This window comes from Haplochromis burtoni, unplaced genomic scaffold (assembly GCF_018398535.1).
Source record: "Haplochromis burtoni strain Fernald_Lab_line unplaced genomic scaffold, NCSU_Asbu1 Contig_399, whole genome shotgun sequence".
Classification (NCBI taxonomy): domain Eukaryota; kingdom Metazoa; phylum Chordata; class Actinopteri; order Cichliformes; family Cichlidae; genus Haplochromis; species Haplochromis burtoni.
Genome location: NW_024582760.1, coordinates 49,260 through 70,364, shown reverse-complemented (window position 1 = coordinate 70,364; position 21,105 = coordinate 49,260). Strand labels below are relative to the sequence as shown.

Genomic DNA, 21,105 nt, shown 5'->3' with positions numbered 1-21,105 from the left:
ATCAGTCCTATTTTTCCACATATTAATACATTTATGAATTTTGTGCAGGTATAAAGATCGCTTCTTCTCCAACAACACTGCTCCAGAGGCCAAGCTGCACCTGAAGCAGGAGCTGCAGATTATGTCCAGAGCTGAGGCAGAGGGGAGTCGGGCAGAAACTGCAGAACCTCCTACTAAACTGTTCATCAAGGCCCAGGCCAGCACTAGTCTGGACACTGTATTTGACGAAATCGCTAAGGAGCAGCCCCAGGCAGCACAGCCGCTGGCAGCAGGTGCTGCCATTGAGCTCGACACATACCTCGGAGAGGCCCCAAGCCCTCGCAAAGACAGTCCTCTGAAGTACTCGGGTGTCAACAAAATCAGGTTCCCCACTTTGGCTAAAATAGCCCGTAAATACCTCTCAGCCCCATGTAGCAGTGTGGAAAGTGAAAGGCTTTTTAGCTCAGTGTCACACATTATAGATGAAAACAGAAACAGTCTGACTGCTGATAATGCAGAAAAGCTACTTTTCTTAAAAAAAACCCTGCCACTCACTTTTTCCTCTCCATTAAGTGAGTAGTCTTAGACCTGATGTTAATACCTACCTCAGTTGCACTGACTGCCACAGTTCTATGTTGGTGGATGTTGTTAGTTTATTCAAATATTGTGCACTAAATAGCAAAGATGTTTATTAATGCCCCTTGTGTTGTCCAAAGCGGCAGAGTTTACTATAAACTGAAAAAAATACTTGAGTTGCACTATCACTGTTTACATTTTTTTTCACAATTATTTATTCTGTAATATGTTGCATACAACATGCTTTTCATTTTAAATAAATGTTCTTAATTCCAAACCAGTCCCTTTTTTTTTTTTTGTTAAATTATAGGACTGAAGCTGTTACCTGTAAATTTAAATCATGTCTTTATTAAGTACTCTGTATCGGTATCGGCGAGTACTGAAATGCAAGTAATCGTACTCGTACTCGTTTCCAAAAAAGTGTTATCGGTGCATCCCTAATACGTTCAGTAGTCAGACTTAAGTTTCACAGCAACCTTCAAGAAATATGTATTTTTTCTTTTAGCTTTAGTGCAGTTTCTCTATTGTATTTGACATAAAAAAAAATCTAATTTTGTAGGTTGAAGTTGTGAGTCTTTCTAGCCTATTCTTCACCTTTATAGATCAAAAATGTCTCTCTGTACTGCTCTGTATTATCCATACTTCTTTACTGCAGTTCAAGCTGGTCTGACTGAATGAAATCAATGATAAGAGCTTTCACTTGATTAACCCCATCTGTCCCTTTAATGCAGCCACTTTAACTCCGCACACAGTTTCCCCACTTTTTCTAACATTAAACTTCTAAATAAACTTAGACCATTAGTCGTTTATGAATATGTGTTACCTTGGGCTATCTTAGCCGGTACTTCAGTTCGATCATTCTCATGGTTTCAGCCCTCTAATAATCAGATCTCTCAGGTGGTTTAATAAATCAATTTCAGTGTTTCTAAAACTGTCTTGTCTTACAAATGTTTTGTTTGTTTTCAGGGCAAAATGTGTGATTTCACTCCGGGACTATTAACATACCTACAACCAACTGTTTACACTAAAAGCAATGGATTTCTGTCATTCACACCATCTGGCATATCCTTTTTAATTAACCCCAAAACCTGCTGGCAGGAATGTAAATTGGTCAATGCAGGTGGCAAATGTGAAAAAAGAAAAACAAAGGATGGTGAGTGAGAAGCAAGCTGTTAGCCTGCAGAGGAAGGAACAGAGACCTTTAGGCACAACAGCACACAGACATACATGCAGGCATCTGGGAAAGTCTTGGAATAATATCCCCAAAATCCCCTAATTCTGGAAGCTGGAAGCAAATCCACAGACTGATAGCAGGATTGAAAGATAGAAAAAGAAAGAACTGATAGATGAGGTAATCTGGGGATGTGATCTGTGTGATTTGGAATAGATGTCAACTTTGACAAAAAACAGGGTTGGGAGAAGGGTGCTCCACACTTTCTGTACAAATGTTCCTCCTCAATCACTCCTCTCAGAATCGGGTTCCAAAAAAACGATCTAAACACAAAATGTCGGGTTAGCGGGATAATTACAAGAGATTCTCAAAATACAGGTTGGCAGATACACAAGTTTAACTGACACTGATAGCTCAACGATCCAGCGAAGACTAGTGCAGACTCGCCATCTAAGTAGTGCAGTAATCAGCTGGGATCAGCGGCCGGTGTGGTGATGAGCAGGTGTGTGGGCCAGCAGCGGGAGCCCGCAGTGAGCATCGCCGTGGCGAGAGAGAGAGAGAGAGAGAGAGAGAGAGCAAACAAACCACAAACATATTGCCCAATAGAGGATTGACCAGCGGGGCACAGGGACCATGACAGTGTGGTGCTTTTGTGTTTGTTTACTGAAAAGTTTCACTGTCAAGAGTTTAAAGTTACATCTTCAAATGTAACAAATTAAGACACTGGAGCAAAAATGTTCTTAACCAAATATGCCAAACCGAAGAATTCCACGGTAAAGCTCCATACACACTGGAAGCAATTCATGGTGACCAGGCGACCAGGGACTATAGAAAGTGAATGATATTTAACTGCAAGCAGTCATTGGTGTGATAGCTACTGGTAATGCTAAATGGGGAGGACAACAAACATTCAGATTAGTGACGAAGTGATGAAATATATTAGAGGATCACCTCAGCAAGTGTAGCTTGGACTGGGACTGAGAAGTGAAACACTGGACATAAGGTACAAAAATATTGTGTTGGCAAGATTGTCAGAAAACGTGACCTATGAGTTTGACCTTGAGGTTAAGGTCACCGGAATTCAAACTTGTTCCAAATTTTTAGTGGATATGGTATCAGTTTGAAAATCCTACACTGACTTGTTCTCGAATTATAGTGTTCTTAAACTTGAGTGGTCATGCCGCCTGCCCACCCAAACAGAGAGGAGGTGACAATACCCCATCAGCGTTTTATGACTGAGGGGTAAAAAGTCCTCAAGCAGACCTCTGAAACTAACCATCGCTGGTCACACATTACTTTCAAGCTAATGGTAAAATGGTAAATGGCCTGTATTTGTATAGCGCTTTACTTAGTCCCTATGAACCCCAAAGTGCTTTACACTACATTCAGCCATCCGCACACATTCACAATGGCAAAGTTTTTGGGTAACAGCTCTTTGGGAATCACCTTATTTGTGAAAAAAATACAATTTTCTACAAGTCAAATTGTGTTAACTTTGAATTTTTCATATCTTCAAGAAAAAAAGGAAAACAAATGGTATATTTTTGTGACAGGCTGTTGGTAACAAATCCTAAAACCCAATTTGTAATTGATTCACTCCCTGAGTTAGATGCCTTTTTATGCTTGAATGATTCAGAGTACCAGTGTTAAATGACATTCCTCTGAAAATGAATGTACAAGAACTGGATTGAAAACAGGTGAAAAGGCAGCAAGTCCAAAGAAAAGTCTTCAAGAGAAAGTTTCAACTTTAAAACAGACGTTGAAGCAAAATATACTGAAGGGTGGCTCAAAGCTTTTTTACTGGTAGGTTGGCTGTTGGTAGGTATCTAGCTTGTTGTCAGCAGTGAAACCTTTGACATGGATGACTACAGGTTCATAGGTGAGGTGCCACCACAGCAGTGACAGCTTTCTGCCTATGTCCTACTAGTTGCCTCACATTCCCGTCACATACTGATCCACAGTAAGTTGAAATGAGTCCTACAGCACTGCGGAACAAGATCTCATTACTTGAGCTCATTATACACAAGCTCATATAGACTCAGTGGAGCAAGGTCATAGTGTCCTCACTCTGTGACTCTCATGTTAGAAGTACATGGAGATGAGATTACATCTAGGACAGAGGCAGGTGACTTTTGAGGACCTGTGAGCGAATGTAATTCAGTTTGGAAAGGATGCACAAGGGCCTTCTTGACAAAATGAATCCATAGTGGTGGTGGTGTGTCTGTGTGTGTGTGTGGAGGGGGTGTTTCTGCTGACAGGAGTGTGGGAGGCTAAAGGTCGTTACAGTTTTGAGAAAGCAAGTGCAGAAGACCACGGACCATGAAGCAGACCATGAGGTGATGTGTGACTGGACCATGACCTGCTTAGAGGGCCCACAGTCCCTGAATCAAATGACTTGGGAGCAAATTTCAAGAGGAAAAAGTATTTTAATCCAAGCAGAACAAGGCCAGACAGGCAACGCTATTACACCAGGGGGCAACAACAAACTGCACCTGACTGAGGCTTCAAGTCCCTTGGACAGGGACAAAAGGTCACAAACAGAACAGATGGCACATCGCGTTATTAATTTACTTTTATGTATCTGTTGTTTTTCAGAGAGTGGAAAATCCTGTCCTGCCTTTTCCTGTCAGCAGCAGTCATCCACTGGACCGTACAGGCAGGAGAGATGTTCTTTCTATCAATCTTTGTTTCCCTCTCTGCTCCGTACAAACATCCTGTGGCCGGTTCAGCCCCCCCCATCCTAATGTAATAAGCACATGTAGCGTGCTTATTAAGCTACATTCTCTCAGTGGTATTGTTTCTTTCTTTAACTCTGCATCCATCATCTAAACTTCTTGTTCTGTCACTTTTTGTTTGTCTCGTGACTGGTAAAACCTCCGACCTCAGCCAGTTCTTTTCACTTCCTTGGTCATGCTCACACTTAGGAAACGTCTCTTGTTCTGCTTTGTGTCTCCTGGCCCTCGATCCAAGTTTTCTCCCAGCATTAGAGGCTTTTAAATAACTACGATTGAAGAGATTGGATGCATGCCACTGTACATCTTATTTGTCACTTAAATACCAATATGATCCACTATTTTAATCCCTCTTTCTGCTCAGAGAAATGCTGAAGATGTTGCTTCTGCAATGTTAAAGAACCTAGACTATATTAGAATAATAGAGGATGTAAAACCGGACTTCTTAACAGCGTGATTATAATTTTGAATTTCAGACCGACTCCCTTCAGAACGCTATTACCAGAAGGGCTCATTTCTAATGCGTTCAATGATGCATCCCTAATTTATCTGACAGAACATTTTAAATCCATTTTATGAGTGAATTCAGCAGAGTTCAACTTAAATTCACTCACCCAGTGCACAAATTAGCACAACAAATACAACACAGAGAGTACTGAAAGAGAGTAAATACAGATTTTCAAATATAATGAATCAGTAAAGACAAAAGAAAGACATCAAAATGCTTTAACTATGTCGCTGGGGCCCTCAGGGTTTAGCCCCTTTAGACAGTGCTGTCCTGATTCAGTGCAATAAAATGATAGATGGCTAATTTGTGTGCAGCTGCTTCTGATTTTATTAATACCTCGGAATCTAATTTGCATTTTTTGAATAAAATCCTACTTTCAGGTGCTTCCTTATTCACAGGGTGTCACCAGAGCAGGGAGCTCACATGCTTTGAATTGGCAGATTCTTACAGTGGGTGCTCTCCCTGACACATCCCCAAAGGAACCTCCGCACTAACCAAGAAACTTTTGCTTGTTAGGTCAATGTGTAAGCCACTATTATCTCGACAGTGAATACGGGTTAATAAAGGTGTCCATGCATGACAGATTCACTCTGACTACATACAAAACAAGTCCATCTGAACAGAGCTGTGCAGACACACATAGGTCATAACACCTATAACCAGTGAAAAAATATCTTCACATCCTTCTGATACGCTCAGTTTGCTAAAACATTTCTTTATCCAACAGAAGCATCTGTTAGCTTAACTTCATGTGAGGACAGTCACTTTTATACATTCAATTAAATATAACTTAATAATACTTAACAACATATCGTCTCGTCTCACTGGTGGAATCTTCCCTTTTTGCTCAGTTTTAGCATTTCTTTCTCTGAAGCATCAGAAACGGAGGAGAAAAGCCTGCCTGGGATTTTATACAGGAATGCTCAGAACCCACTGAGAGACCCCCTGAGGAAGACAGTGGTCTGAGAGACACGTTTCAGACGCCATATCTATGTGTACACATGTTTATGTTAAATGCCCCCAATAAACTACAAATGGCATCACCAGATAGTAAAATTTCCCCAAATTTGCAAAAAGTGATTTAAAATGTGGTTCTTGACATTCCTTTACATTTGATTTACATTTTTTACATTTTTCTGCTATGCTGCTCTCCTTCAGTCATTTGGTTGACACATTTGATGCTGATAATGTTTCGAGCATCTGAAGCTCTGACATCTGTCCAGACAAATGCATTGTTCAAATCTTGGTTGTAAATGATCACATGGGTGTTGACAATGGCAGATGCTCAGGCAGCTTATCAATATCACTACTGCACTTAAAAAGTGGCATCGATTCGTCTTCACTTTATATTACTGTAGACCCATCAGATTACATGTCTTTATGCAGTATAATAATATATCCAGTATTGTGCATGCTGGCTCACTATCCTGCTGTCAAGGTGCGCTGGGATGCTTGAAAAGACAGAGCCATTGTTAGTAATACCTGTCCTGTTCCTGTTATGACAGGTCCCAGTGTCTCCTCTGAATATTAACATCGCAGTCAGTGTGTCTGCTTGGTCTGTCTGAATGTTGCAATATCTGATCTGTACAATAGGTGCTTTTGGTGAATTACTATGTAACCAATGTGTGTTGTTAATCAAAGACATTGTTTGATCTGCTGCACATTTTCTTTTAACTGTTGCTGCACTTACATGAGTATTAAAAATACTCATATGTGAGCAGATCTGACATGTAAGTGTATCTTAGACCAACCACACCCTCACTGGAGAGCAGTGACTGCAAACTACAAAAGAAAGAAGAATGTGGCAACAATTCGCTTGTTCTGACTGACACAACAGCTCAGAATCCTTATGGCATGTAGTTCTAATATTGTTTTGCCACAAAACAAATATTAGAATTGCTTTGATGGCAATGGCAAGATGGCAATAATTTAGAGAAGGTTTATAGTCTCATATTGCCTGGCATAGATGGGCAGTAACGCGTTACTGTAATCTGATTACTTTTTTCAGGTAACGAGTAAAGTAAGGGATTACTATTGCAAAAACGGTAATTAGATTACCGTTACTTTCCCACCTACCCTACTCCTGCTTTACAGGTGAAAATAGAGCAAAAGGACCGCTAGTCTTTGAAGTTATTTATTTTCTGCTGTGTTTTTGTCATGGTTCTGGGTCAGTTTCGAACCAGTATTTTGAGTTTTGATTGTTCATTACATGCCTCATTACATGCAAGGAACACACTTCATACAAACGTTAGCTGGTTCACTTAAGCTGGCCATCTCAGAGGCAGCTGCTCCCTCTAGGGCCTCCCCAGAGGCTGGGTGTCAGTCACCAGCCAACTCTGGACCCCTAGAGCACCAGCAGCTTCACTAGAGGACTTTACTGAGCAGTCTCAGCCGTCATCCCCTGCTGAGAGCTCCAGTGAGTCCGCCCCTCTGCCCCTGTCCTCTGCTGGAGGACCAGAGGGACCCATTCAGCCGTCAATCTCAGCTGGAGGGCCCGAGGAGCCCGTCCAGCCTCATGTTTCGTCTGCTGGGGGTTCTGGAGAGCCCAGCCAGCCTCATGCTTCGTCTGCTGGAGGGCCCGAGGAGCCCGTCCAGCCTCATGTTTCGTCTGCTGGGGGTTCTGGAGAACCCAGCCAGCCTCATGCCTCGTCTGCTGGAGGGCCCGAGGAGCCCATCCACGCCTGGTCCAGCCTCCGTGCCTTCATCCACGCCTGGTCCAGCCTCAGCTCCGCCTTCATCTGGTCCGGGTCCTGCTTCGTCTGGCCCTTCCTCGTCTTTGTCTGGTCCGGCTTCAGCTCCGCCTTCGTCTGGTCCTGCCTCGTCTGGTCCTGCGGTTGCTACACCGCCGTCAGAGCCAGCTCGTCCCCTTCTGCCTCGCCTCTGCCGGCCGTTTTCTGGGCCTCTAGGTTGGCATCATGGCCTTCGGGGACGGCCTCCGGAAAGGGTTCGTCGCTGCCGCTGGCATCGCGGCCGACCTCCGGACCTGCTCAGTGGCCGCCACTGCCTTCCGAGCGGTCGGCCTCCAGAACTGTTTGCCCGCCACAACCGTCGTGGTCTTTGTGTTGTCGACCCCCGGGTCTTTTCTTGGACTCTTGTTGAGCTCTAGTTTGGTTTTGTTTCTGATCTAGTTTCCTGTGTTCTTGGACTGTTTTCTTGTGTATTTGGACTCTTGTGCTCCTTGTTTTTTGTTTCAGTTTTACCTCTGTCTCGTCTTGTTGATTATTCCAGCTGTGTCCACCACCTGTGTGCAATTCCCCTGTGTTTCTCTGTGTGTATTTAAGTCGTGTCCTCTGTTGTTGTAGTTGCTGGTCCGTCTGCGTATCCACCATGTTTCATCCGTGTGTTCCCTGCCGTCATCATCATGCACCATCGTCTTCCTTCCTTTATGTTCAGGTTCGTGTTTTTGTTCGTGCTCAGTAGTTTAGTTGTCCCAGTATAGTTTAGTTCTCCGTTTTGCCGTTTGCCTCTCTTTTTGTGTTCAATAAATCACCTTTACACCTTCACGACTGCCTGCGTTTGGATCCTCCTTTTCCTTTTCCACACGGCTCTTTTCACTCGCCGTGACAGTTTTACTTGCATCTATTTGAAACACTGAGTGTAAACACACACACGAAAAAATTATGTGCTGGAATGTGCAGAAAACAAGTTTAAATGTTAAACAAATTTCTTCCAGTCAGAGAATGTTGCATATAATTAAATTTTTGCTTGATGCATAAAATTAAAAGGTTAAAACTAATAAAACAAGTTTAAAAAAGAGACTTTTCCATTTGATTACATTTTGTATGATGAATTATGCAGAAAAAGTAGAATTGGGCTGAAAGATCTATCGCTTTATCACCTATTCAGGTTGTAAATCGTGTTTTAACTAAGTAACTAAGTAATTAATTACTTTTGAAAATAAGTAATCAGTAAAGTAACGAGATTACTTTTTGGGGGAAGTAATCGGTAATTAGTTACTGATTACTTTTTTCAAGTAACTTGACCAACACTGTTGCCTGGTGTTCTGAGACGTAAAGAAAGACATCACTTAATTTATTATGTTTTAATTGAGGTCTATGCCTTGCTTACACTTGCATGCGGTCCAAGCAAGGCTCTTCTTGTCTTGCTTTCCCATATTTATTGCTCCTGGTAAGGGCAAGTGAGTGGCCCTTAGGTGAACCCTTGCTGACATCTTGTGAGACATGAAATGAGGCATGTTATCTATTATTATTATTTTATTATTTAATTATTTAACATTTAACATTATGCACTCCATACTGTACAGTAATGCCACTGTTTTGCACATGTCTCAACTCTGTATATTTTTATATATTTTATTTATTGTTTACTCTATTTAATTTGTAAAATATGTGTACATACACATACACACACACACACGTAGAAAAATATTTAGTATACACATCCAGAAATGCATATACTATTATATATTGTACATATATTTATTAGTTTCAGATGTAGCCATTCTTGTATTCTGCTTGTTTACATTATTGTATTTTGCACAACTCTGTTGCTTGTGAAGCTCGCACACAAGAATTTCACTCACATGTGCTGTACCAATGTACCTGCACATGTGATGTGACAATAAAAGTGATTTGATTTGATTTGATTTGATTTATAATCCTGTTTATTTTATGTTATATTGTCAGGCCAGAATGAGATGGGAAAAGGGAAAGTTCCTCTTCAGCTTCAGTTCTTCAGCTGTGTTCATACTTCCTAACATTGAAAACTGAAACTGGTGTCAACAAAATATAACTGCCACCTTAGTAGGGGTTACAAAATGTATCATAAACCACAGTCCACTGAACACATACATTACAAACAGTAAGTGCTTCCACATTTCTCCTCTATGACCCTCAATTAAAGTTTGAAAACCCAGCATTGTAATTTATATTGGTAGAATAAATGACGCCCTGAGCAATGACATCGAAATGAAAACATTTATAGCTGTCTTTTCTCTATAAATAGCACTTAAGTCTTGGCAGGATATTTTCAGTTGTCACTTTAGTGTGTCTGATGGAACCAGTACCTCAGATGTATTGTTTTATCAGGCTACATGATGGGCTATGTTTCACTCATACTATACATGTAATTGCGGCCTGAGGTGCATTTTTTTATACTTTAAGTCCATTTTTTGTTTTTCTTTCTTATCAGCTACAACCTAGTTATGTGTTGGCTTCTGCCAAAACATGGGTGACTCACACTTAAAGTATCTTGAGCAGGAACCTATTAAGAGCAGCAATTGACCCTGCTACTTATTCGCTCCAGTAACAGCTGAACATCTGGTAAGAAGCTGTTGACCACGCTGTCAAGGATGAAAGAAAGTGTAAGAGCTACAGGCCTGACTTTTTTGCATAAAAAGAAACATAAACCCAATAATCTGAAAAGGTTGGTTCATAAATGAATTAACAATCATTCTTCTTCTTCTTGCTTCCTCCACTTCCGTACCATTGATTCATAAATGTTGAATTCTCTCGCAGCTGCTCTATTCCCATGTGAATGGATTATCTCAGTTGTTCTCCTGACTGAAGCTTGGTCCGTTTACAGCATCCTGCCATGCGATTGCATTTGTCCCTAACCATCAAGAACCCTCACGTTAACTTTTATCGAGTGTAAAAACGTTAGCGTTCATCTTTCAGCTTCACTGTGCTAATGTTATGCTAACATAGCTGTGTCGCTAGCGATCACGTAGCACATTATATACCAGCTAGCCCAACTTCAGTAACACTACAAACGTCACTGCTGTTTAGTTTTCTGTCTTCATTTATGTTGGAAGTGATAGCAGAGGTGTACGTTTGAATTTGGTCAGAAATCTCTCAGTCAGAACATGCTATATCATGTTTAGGTGGAAGCTAGCGAGCTAACTTCCTGCTAACTTCTAACTCCATTAAATTTAATAAATTCTGTTTTCATGGATGCTTGGATGTTAAACTTAATTGTTACACCTGGTAAAGCAGCAACGTTGATGATTTAATTAAAGATGAAAGAATTTAGACCGTTTGTAACTCAGTGATGCCGCAGTGTTCGTTTGACTTTGGGACCTGAAAATGACGGAGTTTAGGACCCAGATTCCTCCACGAGGCTCCTGACTACAGTAGCCGTAATGCTCCAACAATCCATCAAGCGGTGCGACTTCGTAGCTTACCAAAGTCGTACTAAAACATTTTTGACAGATGTTTGAGTGTACCACATAAAATCGGTTCAAGGTCAGTAAGCACAACCAGAATTCATACATAAGGTGCACTGTCGATTTTTGAGAAAATTAAAGGATTTTAAGAGCACCTTATAGTGCGGAAAATATGGTAATGACATGACTGGATTTAACCTAGAAAACAGTTTAGGATCGCGCAGGTATATAATAACAGGACATTTTTATTTAGTTCATATGTGTGCTGCATCGTGGCACACCTATACCCATATCTCCCTAGCCTTTTTGTTAGACTCCATCTGAATGCAAGACACATGTCCCTGCCAGGTGGACAGGCTGCTTCAATCTGCTGGCCAACAGAGTGTACACAACACAGGGCAGGTGTGTCATCTCTCTGTGTACCCAGCAATGAACCCCCCTGTTGTGCTTGTGGCCGGTGTTTGTAGAGACTGTGACAGGTTGAAATTGGTGCGTGAGTATGTGATGCCAACTGTGACTCATCCAATTGTCCCTCTAACACTGGTGTAGCCTTAACTTGTTTGTTTCCGTGGTTCACAGGCTATCCTAGGCAACCTTGGAAGAACGTGACTTGAAAGCAGCACCAGCACTTCATATGGAAAAACCAACAACTAGGATTCAGTGTAAACTGATATAACATGTCACCGCGTTTCTATGGAGTAATGCATTTATTTTCTGCTATGAAAACATCAAAGCATAAAATACACATAAGCACATTATATTATACAATATACTACTGGATAAAATAAGGACGTATGAGATAATATGAACTCTGCCCTTGAAAGTACCTCCCCATCAGATTATCGTATAGCTCATAAAGTATGACTATATCTCTCTGCCATGAACACCTTCAGGCAGTCTCAGGTTTATAGTGGTTAAACTGACAGCATTAAAAATTAACCAGCAAAATACAATATTTCTTCTGTATGTTTCTCATACTCTCAGTTCACATTGGAGGAAGATATAAATGCCTCCTGTCTTGAGGTTGGAGCTCCGGAGAATGAATTCTCCCTACTGAATGTAAAGAAAGCCCACTTAGGGCCATTTCCTCCTCAGTCAATAAATATGGAGCTATAATGAAATATGTTGTACAGTACATGTGCAATTTGTAACAGACCAATCTCTTCTTAGCCTATAGAAAACAGAATATGTCAATAGTTCCAGGAATATGTCAATTAGAAATGAGAAAATCTTACCTTACTGTATGTCCTGTTCAAGACCAACTTCTCATGACCACTATTGCTAGATCTTAGCGTCCCGTTCTCTTGCTTTACACTTGGACAAAGTTGCTGAGGGGGAAATCAGGTGAGTAGGGTGGGTGGTAAGTAAAAGTACCGCATGATGACACGTGTCATAGTCAAAGTAGTTCCCACTGGACGTTCTCCCTGAGACATCACAGAACATTACACCCACATTAACAGTCTTACCCTGGCTGATGAATTCATGGTGCACATCCCTGTGGAAGGCTTGCAGGAACACCCAAGATAATGAACATCAAGAAGAGACACATTTAAGTCAGATAAGACTTTAATCTTGCAAGCTCTTACATCAGCAAGATGTGTTTAGCCTAGCTTAGCACTAACATTATAAACACAGAGTAATGAAATTAGTAACAAAGAAACTCATGTCTTGATCTAAATACATTGGGACTGGAGAAAGATCAATGAGGACCTTTACATAAACTACCGTTCGGTGATCTTAACTACATATATAAAAGGGAAACCAGACATTTAATATCATTTTTTCTAATCAAACTTAGGTTGTCACTTATTTACTTTGATAAGGTGACACAGAACCACTCAGATGATGCAAATTTTACTATGCAAATGTCAGGGTCTGTAATTAAATGTTTGTTGTGTTAGTTTTTCAGTTAAATCCAGGAAAAAAGAAGTAAAAAGAAGCACATTTACAAGAATAACAGTGCTGAAAGCTGGCAACCCTACAAGTAACAGGTGAAGCAAAATTAGCAGAATGCAGTGATACAAGGAGAACTAAACTTTCCTGATTGTCCCGAATCACTTCATTTTGAGTTTCCAATAGCTGCTGATTAAAAACATTTGAAACTTGCACGTAGAGCTGGGCGATAGAACGATAACGATATGTATTGCGAAATAACTTTTTCTCGATAGAAAAATTAAACTATTGCGATAGGCCTCACCGCTCTTGTCCTCTTTAAGAAAAAAGAAAAACAAAACAAAAAACAGCCAATCCAAATTAAGTAGCGCAGAGCCAAACCAATCACAGCCGCAGTGTCACGTCACGTGACTTGTTACGTACAGCACAAGTGCCATGCCGCACATGTGTATTTGTTTTGGGAAGCAGCCAGCCGCCGTGCTGCCTGGGTAATGGAGGAAATGAGTCTGCCGACTAGAGAAAAATCAACCGAGCGTGACCGAAGGTTACCGAAGAGAAAACAGATGATGGTTCCAATGCCGGAGAGATTGTCAAACGGAAGAGCCTTAGAAGTTCTGTAGTGTGAAGGTATTTCGGCTATTTCAAGTCTGACAAAAACAGAGTAGCGTTCACTGTAAATTGTGCTGAAAGCAAGTCTGGAAATACAATAAAGCGGTGCATGCTCAATCTCTGACTGGAAGCGCTAATTCGTCATTCGGCTTTTGTCAGACTAAAGTAACTGTTAAAACTGAAAAGCTAAGCTATACAACAAGGAGAGATTGAGAATTTCCTTTTAGTTCTCAGTTTATTTGATATTGACAAAAGTTAGTCAATTTTGTCTGTTCTTCTGTAAAACAAACTAATATTTATTTCTAGAATTAATATTTTGTTTCTAAGTGGAATTGACAATTTAGTAGCCTGTTTTTTTTGTTCTATTTTGAAACTTAAATGCTTCAGCGGCTGCCTTTTGTGTAGTTTGCAATATTTGCCTTTATTTATCCAAAAAAGTCTCATGTTCCTTAAGTACATCTACCCTGTTGAACTTATTATGGGAAATAAATATTTAAATCAAAACAAGCTGCTGATTATTTCACATTTTACTTGTGAGCAACAGCACATTTAAATCTTACAAATATAGTTATTTGGCTTATATCGTGATATGTATCGTTATCGCCTGAAATGAAAAAAAAAATCGTGATATGAAAAAATCTCATATCGCCCAGCTCTACTTGCACGTCAAATTCGGTCAGTTATGCATTGCGTTCTGATCGCATATTGCAAAATAAAACACCATTATATCATCTCCTGCTGCAGCCTCAGTCTCCATGTTGTTACCTTTTCCCAACAGATCTCTGTTGTGTTTTATGTACTCCATGCTTGATGCATTATAGACCTCGTCTGTAATGCAGAATTGAACTGTAGCTGTGGTGTAAACCAAACTTTTCCTCTGAGCCTCACATCTAATGTTCGAGGTCATAAAACAAAAGTTCCTGCTGCAGTGTGTGTATGTATGTTTGTATAAGTGATACAGAGAGAAAGGCAGGGTGATTGCATATGTCACCGGGCCAAATATATTTTCTCTTCCTCCCCTGTGTAGGCTGGGGACACTCAGCACACACCAGCTTCATCTCCCGCCGTGAGTGTTTGTGTCAGGACTGGTGCAGATGTCCGCTGTGTATTTGAATCAGTCACAGCACACTGCCTCCCAATACAGCTGAAAATCCCCTCTCATGGCCCGCTGACGTAAACAGCCCATTTGGACAGAAAGATCACAGCACCAGGGACTGTAAAATAGCTGCTGTCTCTGGCTTTTTTTTTCTGAGAATACCATTGGCCCATCATTTTTTTATTAGGTGACTCTAAAATGAAAGGCAAAGACAGCCACATGGATTTCAGGAACATCAATTCCCCAGAGTCTAATACCACTTATCACATTCTAAAATCTATAAATATAGAATATAATATTAATGAATCTGAGGATAAACGGCTTTAACCAAACTTTCACTTTTAACAGGCCTTTTAGACTGGAGGTGTAGCCCACCTCTCGCCCAATGGCAGCAGGAATCCCCCCATGGATGGATGGAAACACACTTCTCTCCTACTTGTCTTTAACTAACTTTACATTTTTAAACACCTCAAAATACTAGCATTCTGTAAAGCCTGTTAATGGAAGTAATGATTTTTTTATATTTTATATTTTTATAACAATATACTGTCAGGAAACAACAGAAGATGATCTTGCAGTTCCCAGTTTGACCACACGGCACTGGAGTTGCCACACTGTTCCAATGCCTATAATTGGTCATAGTGATACTGCAGTGTGTGTCACAGAAACAATACAGAGCTGTGAGTGGTTAGAGATTTAGTCAATAGTCAAACATCAATAATAAAAACAAAAAACATAACAAAAAATACCTTTCAAACCAGCGTGATTCAAATTCCAGCATAATACCCAGTACTGCAGTAAAAGTGCCTGAACGTTACGTTTCCTGCTGTGCTGTGAAACACCAATCACAGAGCATTTACTTTCAGAGTTTAAAGGTTAATAAATATATCAAAATGACCCGGATCTGTAATGTGTTGTACAGATTCATGGATTACGACTCGGTGAATGACAGTCATGATCGGATCTTTTCATGCGGGAGTGTGGCTGCTTCCTTCAGCGCGTCACAGCAGCAGCTCTGTTACTTTCAAAGACAGCAAACCGTGTGCTTCAGAGACGCCGTTCACAACCGCTCAGTGTCGCATGCAGCAGTGTGATTCTAACGGTGCTCTGAATATGACTAAATAAACGAGAAATGAATCAATATATTTTTATCCAAGCCAGGGATAAAAATGAATCCAGCAGAGGCAGGATTGCATAGACCAGTGGAAACAAAATTTCCCAGTGAAACCTGGCAAAACTGCACGCTGCTCACACGATTTATTTGCATTTCTACTTTCACATTTTTAATGCCTAGAGCTAGCTAACATTTGTGCCTTAAATAACAGATTCCTCACTAGCATGAACTATTTTTTGTACATAGATCTATTTGTATTAACTAGCAGTCGTTAGGGCCACGTGGCATAGAAAGCCTTCTATGCTAATAAAGGTGTCCAAATCCACAGTTCCACGTTGTTTTTGTAGTTGTGGGATTTGGAAAATATCTATTATTATGAAATAATTAATTAATTGGTTTTTTTTGTTTTGTTTTTTTGGCGATGCTGAGACTGACCACAGGAGTAGCAATGGCATAACCAGCTCTTGACACAATAAACGAACGTGCTTATTACTGATCACACCAGCAAGGCCTTGTGAATAACTTTCAGACTGGTTAAAGACGGCTGCTGAGTACAGGCACCTGCATACTACGCAATTTTGACAGTTTAATAAACTGCAACTCTCAAATTGCCACAATCTGGTTCCAGGCTGCCTTAACCTCCTAAGACCCGAACTCTTCCATGGCATGCATTTTTAATTTCTCTTTGATATTTGGGCTGATTGGGACCTGATGAATGTAAAAACAAAGAATCACCAGATTTTTTTTTTTGTTTCTAAGAAAAACGAGTGCCACATATGAGGATATTTGTGGCAGTATAATGTCCTCGTAAGTGGATGTCAGGCCCTAGTAGAACAAAATGTAGTATTTTTGTCTAGATAACCAAAAATATGATATCCACATATGTGGACGCCAGGTCCTCGGAGGTTAAAGTCAAGTCAAATTTATTTATATAGCACATTTAAGATAATCAAAAGAGATAAAAACAGGAAAACATGATAAAAGTTAAGAAAAAGAATCATAAAATTAGAAGATTTGAAATAAATAAGTAAATAAAATAAGATAAATAAAAGTAGTACAAACTTATTCTGATTTAAAAGCCAAATAATAAAAGTGGGTTTTCAGATGGGTTTTTAAAGTGTTGGCGAGGTCCTGATGTGAAGGGCCAGTTTGTTCTACAGAGTAGGAGCCGTCCCAGCAAAGGCCTGATTTCCTCTGTGCATTAATCTGGACCTCGGGACAGCCACGAGCATTTGATCCAAAGACCTCAGAAATCTTGGAGTGTACCAACTTAAAGTTCACACCCATCACATTTCCACCTTTAAAATCCTCTCACACTGTGAGAGAACCAAAGATATCTTTTACAACCACAATTTGTGTAAGCTGGACATTTTTTCTCATGTAGGACATGGAGTAACTGGACACAGTTATATTCTCCAAATCAAATAGACCTCAAAAGGTCCAATAGTCCTCATTCCTTTTTTTCTTCTTTTTTTGAAACACAAAGTACTTCTCATGAAATTTTTAACCGTCTATACTTCAGTTTGATGGGTTGTATTGACGACACACACTAATGCAGGCCAGAAAAACACAACTTCTTAAGCTGCCACACGAGGCAAAAATGAGCAAACTTCAAACAACTGCAAAGTTGAGATCATGCATGATCATTTTTTTGTTTTAATTATTTTCATTTATGCTATTTAGTTCACAAACAAAAAGACTGAAAGATAAATAAAAAAATGTCCGTTGTTGTTTGTGGTTGGTGGCAGTCTTTGAGCTACGCCGGACTGATTGCCTCCCGATAAACAGAACGTTTGGATTTAATAGAGATAAAAGACAAGGATGAAGGGGGGTAAATGGGGTCTTTTTTCATCGCGGTTCCTACTAAGGACCAATGCCAGTCCTCATAATTACTCTGCATACACATATACGCGTGCACACCAACACACAGCCCAACTCGGCCATTACATCCACCTGCCAGGCCAAGGCCAAGGCCAATTAAGCTGGCACTCTCTTTTGGCCTTAACTAAACTCTCGTGCACGTTGACAAAGACACGCATTCTCCCTTAAACACAGCACACGCTCTCTCTCGCTGCTCACACTCCCTCTGACAGGGACAGATGGTCATATGTGTAGCTGATAAGGAAAGGTAGGCGCAGTCTTTCCTTTGAAAGAGCTCAATGAAGATTGATAGAAGCACTTAACAAAACCCACACACATGCACGCACACTTACATTAATAGTCAGGCTCTTGAGAACTCTTCAGCGTGTGTCTTTGCAGGGAGTCTGCAGAACATAGCAAACTTCAAACCGCCTAGAACATTATTTGGTGTCATCATTACTGAACTTCTGCTTGAATGGTTTTAGGCTTCTGCAGGGGGAAGAGACTGAAAGAGTAAAAGAACTACTGCTGTAAGGTAGTATTAACCTCATTTTTAGCTCCATATTTTCATTCCTGCATTGCATGAGTGGATTTGCACAATTGGTTTTCTGGGATGTTTGATACCCTTGTCTTTTTTTCATCGTAAAAATCTAGTTAATATGCTGTGTTGCTGAAAAAGAACAAAAACTTTAAACACTCTTAACAAACTGAAGTCAAAAACAATTTATACAGATATGAAGTTCTCTGTTGGCAAGCGAGGCATAAATGCATCCATAATAACAGTCTCTCTTTCCATTTCAAATATAAATTTGAGTCATTTAAAGAAAATGTATGTTCCAACTTTATTTCCGCTCTTCCAAACTTTTTAGAAAAATTGGGGTATAACTCTTCAATCTTCAGTCGTGTTTTTCAGGAGTCCTGTTGGAACTGGTTTTTACGAGATGCCAGTGAGTCACAGCAAACAGAACACCTGGCACTCACATAAGAAGAGCAGGTCACTCCGTCCTCACACTACCATCATAATGATTTGACATCTCTTGCTCTGGAGCCTGTGTGGAATGCTAAGTATTATCAGCAGCTTGGTGAACACAAAAGTGCAGATGCTCCTGTACTTATTTTGGACTCAGCCTAGTGCTGGTTTTGTAAGATTTCATCAAGCTGCCCAAATTGGATGAGGTGATGCAGATGGAAGAGACATACTGTAGCTGAACTGGTGCCTTTGCATGGTAATAAGAATTCAATCAACCAAAAAGGCTGCATCTCTAACTTCCTCTCAAACTTCCTAAAAGTTGATGGATTACAGACTGTGCTTTACTTTTGTATACTGGAACTTAATGTTCTTATTCTAAGTGATTCATATTGAACATGCATTTACAAAAAGGATTTATTTAATTTTGAAAGATGAAATTGTCTGAAATTCATGAATGGCATTAACTCCAGTCAGCCATCTGCCTCGAGAGGACCATCCTCCTCCCCTTTGCACTAATCCCTGTTCACTGCTTGTATTTTTGCTCGTCTGTCCGCTCACTCAGCCCCACAGCATTTTGAAGACATTATAATCAAGTACTGTTAATTCCATTAAAATCCAACTGTGGTGGAGTATATTAACTGAATAGGTCTTTACAATACAATACAGTGTTTAAAAGCAGAACGAGAGGCAGGTCCCTCTTCTGTCAAACCAGCTCTCAGTTTGGAGACAGACACAAATCTTTATGTTCAAGATTCCTTTTTGCTGATAAAGGATATAATTAGGGCTGTATCAGGTGACCCTGAATACTTCCTTACTACACCCAGGCTGCCGTGATGCACAGAACATAAAGTATTCACACTCTTATAAATAAATTTGACTTGACTTTAACCTCCTAGGACCTGGCGTCCACATATGTGGACAACACATTTTGGGTTATTTAGACCAAAATACTCAATTTTGCTCTACAAGGGCCTGATATCCACTTACGAGGACATTATACTGCTACTGTTCTATCAAAATTTTAAACGAATATGCTCATATGTGACTCTTATTGTTAAAAACAAAAATCAGGTAAAAAAAAAAATCTGGTAATTCTTTGTTTTTACATTCATCAGGTCCCAATCAGCCCAAATATCAAAGAGAAATTAAAAATGCTGCTGTGAAAGTTTGGGTCTTAGGAGGTTAATCATAAGCAGTTATTATTATTATTAAACTCTATCTCTCTGTCTTATAGTTTGGCTTTTGTCATGTTGCTCTCTTCTGTTTCCCCTCACCCCTAACCAGTGTCTTCAGATGGCCCCGCCCCTCCCTGAGCCTGGTTCTGCCGGAGGTTTCTTCCTGTTGAAAGGGAGTTTTTCCTTCCCACTGTCGCCAAGTACTTCCCAATAGGAGGTTGTGTGAATGTTGTCGTTTTCTTTGTATTATTGTAGGAATAATACAAAGGGCCTGAAGCAACTCTTGTTACTTCAAGTCAATGAAATTGAATTGAATTGAATTTTGGGTGAAATGTGGCTCAAATATACTGTAGAAAACAGGATCTATAGCAACAACAAATTTCAAACATTAAGTACTGAAACAACCAAACACATTTAACAAACATGGATTATCCTCAGCTTTACAAAAATAGGTTCATGTGACTAATGCACATGCTGAGGAATCAATAACCAATTTTCCTTTAGGTTGAAATGCTATAAACCTGCATAATTACATAATGCTATTATTGCCAAAACAATGCTAGCAATTGGGAGCAGCTAATTACTATAAGCATAAACTCGCCACTTGCAGTATGAAGAAGATTGCCTTAGCTGATGATCCTAACAAGTTTAGCTTTAATGGTCTAATATCTGCCTGTTCATTGCCATTCCTCACTGATGAATGTCCATCTCATCTGACTGCCCTGCTGTGATATGTTGCCACAGTTGGACGGTGTACATTGTGCTGTGTGAGATGAATAGACAAACACACTGTATGCAGCCTAAGTGTTCTTGCCTGCATCTAGAGACAAAGCTGATGAGAGCTGTGAGCATAACTGCATACCATAATTGCAAAGTGTCATGCTATAAAACCAAAGCAGTGAGCGAAGGGGTGCTAAAATGCACCTTCTGTTAGAAGATTTCTAGTGATAACACTCTTTTGATTGAACAAAAGCTTCAAGTTGAAATACAGGCTGAGAGTTTTTCATCTGGTGAGAAAACAGTGTGATCCCAAGGTTAATTAAACTGAGCTGAATGTTGGCATACTGGAAATGAATGGATTTTGAAATGAGTTTCATTGTGTTTACTTCTAAAACCGTACAACTGGATTTCATGTCCTGTTTTGTTTTTCATATACCTGCAAATTATAGTTCAGAATGCTCCAGCTTAACCGCTCAATGAATATTTTGTTTCTTTAAATTGCTTCTAAACTACCAGGATTGTTACAAAAGCGTGCAGCACGGTGGCACAGTGGTTAGCACTGTTGCCGCACAGCAAGA

General features: G+C 40.1%; 2 protein-coding genes across 2 annotated transcripts in view; both read left to right on the top strand.

Annotated features, from left to right (window-relative positions):
* LOC121812003 (zinc finger BED domain-containing protein 4-like) overlaps positions 1 to 775 on the top strand; it is a 16,078-nt gene extending 15,303 nt beyond the window's left edge. The window contains exon 2 of the mRNA XM_042212877.1: positions 49 to 775. Within this exon, the coding sequence (XP_042068811.1) occupies positions 49 to 559 (511 nt within the window). The 3' untranslated portion in view covers positions 560 to 775. The remainder of the gene's footprint in view (positions 1 to 48) is intronic.
* A 7,106-nt stretch (positions 776 to 7,881) lies between these two features.
* LOC121812002 overlaps positions 7,882 to 21,105 on the top strand; it is a gene marked incomplete at its 3' end in the record, with an annotated part of 42,701 nt that continues 29,477 nt past the window's right edge. The window contains 1 exon segment of the mRNA XM_042212876.1: positions 7,882 to 7,996. Within this exon segment, the coding sequence (XP_042068810.1) occupies positions 7,882 to 7,996 (115 nt within the window).